The sequence below is a fragment of the Nicotiana tomentosiformis genome, chromosome 5, assembly GCF_000390325.3.
Source record: "Nicotiana tomentosiformis chromosome 5, ASM39032v3, whole genome shotgun sequence".
Lineage (NCBI taxonomy): Eukaryota > Viridiplantae > Streptophyta > Magnoliopsida > Solanales > Solanaceae > Nicotiana > Nicotiana tomentosiformis.
In genome coordinates, this window is record NC_090816.1 from 15,151,531 (window position 1) to 15,155,558 (window position 4,028).

At 34.8% G+C, this 4,028-nt stretch overlaps 1 protein-coding gene across 1 annotated transcript; it reads left to right on the forward strand.

The window, feature by feature from the left end:
• The first annotated feature begins 1,515 nt into the window (after positions 1–1,515).
• Positions 1,516–3,460, forward strand: LOC104101073 (transcription factor MYB92-like). The gene is made up of 3 exons (XM_009608486.4): positions 1,516–1,691; positions 1,943–2,072; positions 2,363–3,460. Exons 1-3 carry the CDS (start codon positions 1,559–1,561, stop codon positions 3,114–3,116), a joined length of 1,017 nt encoding a protein of 338 aa, XP_009606781.1. The 5' UTR covers positions 1,516–1,558; the 3' UTR covers positions 3,117–3,460.
• Positions 3,461–4,028: the final 568 nt, after the last annotated feature.

Sequence of the window (4,028 nt, forward strand, 5' to 3'; positions counted from 1 at the left end):
AGAATGACGCGACTGATGGGAAATTTCACTAACTATCGACCCGATTGTAGTATACGGAAGAAGGAACCGGGGTTAATTAATTATTTCTCGTCACTTCGATAAATCAGCTCACCGCAAAGTGAGGGGACTAATCTATGTACGGGTAAAATCAGGGACAATGTTACCCCTGATTCCCTAATAGAGACACGAGAGGGAAGCACAGTCCAATGTAATTTCAAGCGAAGCCGAAGGGTCCCTCCTGTCGGAGTTCGGGAGGGATGAACAATGTATCTGGGATCAGATACGGTTAAACAATGGATCTGGGCCAAGTACAGTTTCGAGACTACGGGAAAAAGTAAATGGTCGAGAATGACAAGTAGGGAGCCGTAATATTCGGCCTCAACCGGATATTACTGCACAAATTCCATCCGGTATCAACTGCAGATCGATATTTACCGGAAAAAGAAGATTTTTGCCTTATTTAGACTTGTACTAGGATTGAAATTCTCCTACTATATAAATGGGAGAATGCTTTTCATTCTAACGCACTATTGACACGCATATCAAAGCAATAAAAGTTTATTTTTGTTGTCTAGCTATTATTAAAAGTGTTTTTGAGTTACTCTCTTCTTTAATTGCATTTGAGCCCATATCGAGGGTTCAAGCGAGGCCGAATTTCAGTGTTCAACTTCAGACCAAGCTTGATTGTTCCATTACGTTTGGTTTGATCGTTCATTCTCTCTTTAGTCAAATTATTTGATGTTCTCAGATCATTCGTATTGAATTAAATCATGTATCCTTTAAACCGCGTACAAATTTAATTGTTACTCATTTTTAAGGGTAAACAATTATTTTTCATATGTATACATCGTTCGAGTCGAAAGCAATAGATACGGTTAAAACTTAAAACATAGAAAACCCACTCTAACTCCGCCTTCGGTGGGTAGAAAGCTGTGCATGAGTCCCAGATAATTGTAGTTAATTTTATGCCTGGGAATTGTTGGATTATAAGGAGCTCATATATGGAGTCTATAGAACAAGCTAATTACATTCTATAAACTCCACAATGTAAATAATATATTACATACTATTAAAAAAAACTGGAATTGGCTACGAACTCCATCACTAATGATTAGCGGCGAATTATCTATTTAACTACAGAATTTATCCGTCGTTAATTTCTTTTTTTTTTTTAATAGTACGTTACTTACAACATAATTATAGGTAAATTGTTATAATAAACATAATAGCCTAGCTAGTACATATAGTAATTTGCTGTAACATGTTAAATTAGACTTATAGTGTAGGTAAACATTGTTTACAGTGTGTATACAACTTAAGTCACTTGAATCCAAACAGAAATATGTAGCAGAGGGTTATGAATGACATTTCAGTAAATGTATAAACAAATAATAAGCTCCCACGTAAGTCATGTTCCACTGATACACAGTACAACATTAGGACAAAGGCAAAGAGTATTATATATAACAGTAATCAGCATTTCAACTTTGAGTAGTTATATTTAGTAGGAGTTGAAGGAGGCAACCAAATCAGAGGGTAATTAAACTATAATTAGAAAATGGGAAGGTCTCCTTGCTGTGAGGAAAATGGTCTAAAGAAAGGACCTTGGACTCCTGAAGAAGATCAAAAACTCACCAATTATATCAATAAACATGGCCATGGCAGCTGGAGAGCCCTCCCTAAACTTGCAGGTATATACACAATTTACAACATGAATTTTTGATTCCAGAATTCTTTCTCATGTGATTAAAAATGGCAGCTCGGTGCACTAAGCTCCCGCAATGTACGAGGTCCGGGGAAGGGCCGGACCACAAGGGTTTATTGTACGTGGCCTTATACTGCATTTCTGCAAGAGGCCGCTGTTTTCACGGTTCGAGCCCGTGACCTCCTGGTCACATATAATTTAAAGAAATAATATTTTTTTTTGATGTTGCATGCTCAGGTCTTAATAGATGTGGAAAGAGTTGCAGATTGCGTTGGACTAATTATCTTAGGCCTGATATTAAAAGAGGCAAGTTTTCTCAAGAAGAGGAACAAACAATTCTCAATCTCCATGCTGTCCTTGGCAACAAGTAATTATTTCACTTTCTTCAATAAATTTGGCTATGGCTTGAAAATTTGAATATTTCGTTATCGGATTTAACTCATATGCATTAATAGCGTAAAACTAAATTTTTAATACCAATGTATTTTAACCTATTGTAGCAGATAACATTTCATGTCTTAGTTTTCAAGTTACTATTCTAACTTTTTATATACGATTATCTATATATAAAGAATTACTTAGGTGACTTAATATTGTAAAGTTTCTTTTACGTTAAAGTATAGAAGTTAAACTCTTTATCTTTTTATCTTGTTCAAGGTGGTCTGCAATTGCAACTCATCTACCAGGGCGAACTGATAATGAAATCAAGAACTTCTGGAATACTCATTTAAAGAAGAAGTTAATTCAGATGGGGTATGATCCAATGACTCACAGACCTCGAACTGATATTTTTAACAGCTTACAACATCTTATAGCTTTGGCAAATTTGAAGGAGTTGATGGAACATCAGTACTTGCAAAATCTCCTCCAAACTCACAATAACATCAGTTTCAATACTTCTATCCAAGATATTGAAGCTTACAATCTTTTAAATTCACTTTCTTCATTGAAAGATAGCCAATTCTTAGGCACTAACAACCATATGGAAAATCACTTAATTTCCTCACCTAATTCAAGTCTTCAAGCTCAAGATTTAATCCCTTTTTCACATTTGCCTGAATTACAAACCTCTTGTAGTTTCCAAAATTTAATAAACAAAGATAAGGTTCGGCCTCAAAACACTGACTTTACTGTTTTGAGCAATGGAGAAACATTATCACCTACTTCTCCATGGATTCCTTCTGCTCTATCTCCTTCTCCTCCTCGTCCTTCGCTAACAAATGATCAGAGAAGAAAAGAAAATTCATCAGAAATGGTGGTCTCATCTTGCTTACCGGAAGAGAGGAAGCTTCCGGACTATCTTTTTCAACCAGATAGCGAGAGAGCACTCAGCAATGAAGGAGCTCCACCTTCTATCTGGCCTGACCTTCTCCTTGAAGACTCTTTTTTCCAAGATATTCCAAAGTTTTAAAATAGTAGTACCTGGAATAACCAGTGCCAGTTACTTGACTGTTGGAGGAGAAACCACTGTTAGAAATGTTCACATAGAAGCTCCTCTTTTATCTGCAGGTATAGTATATGGTATAAATTGCTTGGAGTTTTAATTTTCACAAACTTTTTTTCCATTTTTTGTACTTTACTAGTTTGCCTTGCTATTTTTGGTTTTCCTAGACAGGATATACAATTTCCATTAATATAGCGAGTCAAAGAATCAAAGCACAACTGATAAAACAGTAGTATATAAAAAATGTGAATGCATTGGTTCTTGGATTTTATAGGTTATGTAATTTTCAATTACTTTTCCCCTTCATTTTCCTTTTCTTTTTCGATATTTTTCAAACATACTGTATTAAATAGTGAGTAACATCATTTCTCACATTCTTATGAAAGTACTGGTTTCGTTTACTAATACATACGTAAGGCAAGCCATGAATGATTTGTGATCATGCAAAAAGCTGCTACATGCTAAGAGGAAGAATCGTAAACTCTGAATTGCGCAAAGAGGTGAAGCCTGAATTTGAAGTTTATGAGTTAATTTTGAATTTGTTATCGGACTTAAAGCTCGTTTAGTTACAAGATTCGCAATTAAATATTTATATATTTAATGAATTTTTTTATACAAATACGAATCTAAACAAAGACTATTAGGTTTTTCCAAACCCGCAGCTAATAATCGATTAATCACGCACTATAATACCAACCAAACAAAGAAGTGCAGAATCCAACTTAAAGTAACTTAAGATTAAGCATTTTAGCTGTTCCTTTTTTGTTTCTTTACTTCTTGGAAGCTTTTGGATATTCACTTTAATTAGTACTATATTCAAATGGCCTACAGGGGAAAACCATAGACAAGAGAAAACAAAATTAAGAAAAAGAAGGAAGA

Coding starts and splice junctions, on each gene's coding strand:
- LOC104101073 (XM_009608486.4), top strand. CDS start 1,559: ATGGGAAGGTCTCCTTGCTGTGAGGAAAATGGTCTAAAGAAAGGACCT. Junction 1,692..1,942: donor AGCCCTCCCTAAACTTGCAG/GTATATACACAA, acceptor TTGCATGCTCAG/GTCTTAATAGATGTGGAAAG. Junction 2,073..2,362: donor CATGCTGTCCTTGGCAACAA/GTAATTATTTCA, acceptor ATCTTGTTCAAG/GTGGTCTGCAATTGCAACTC.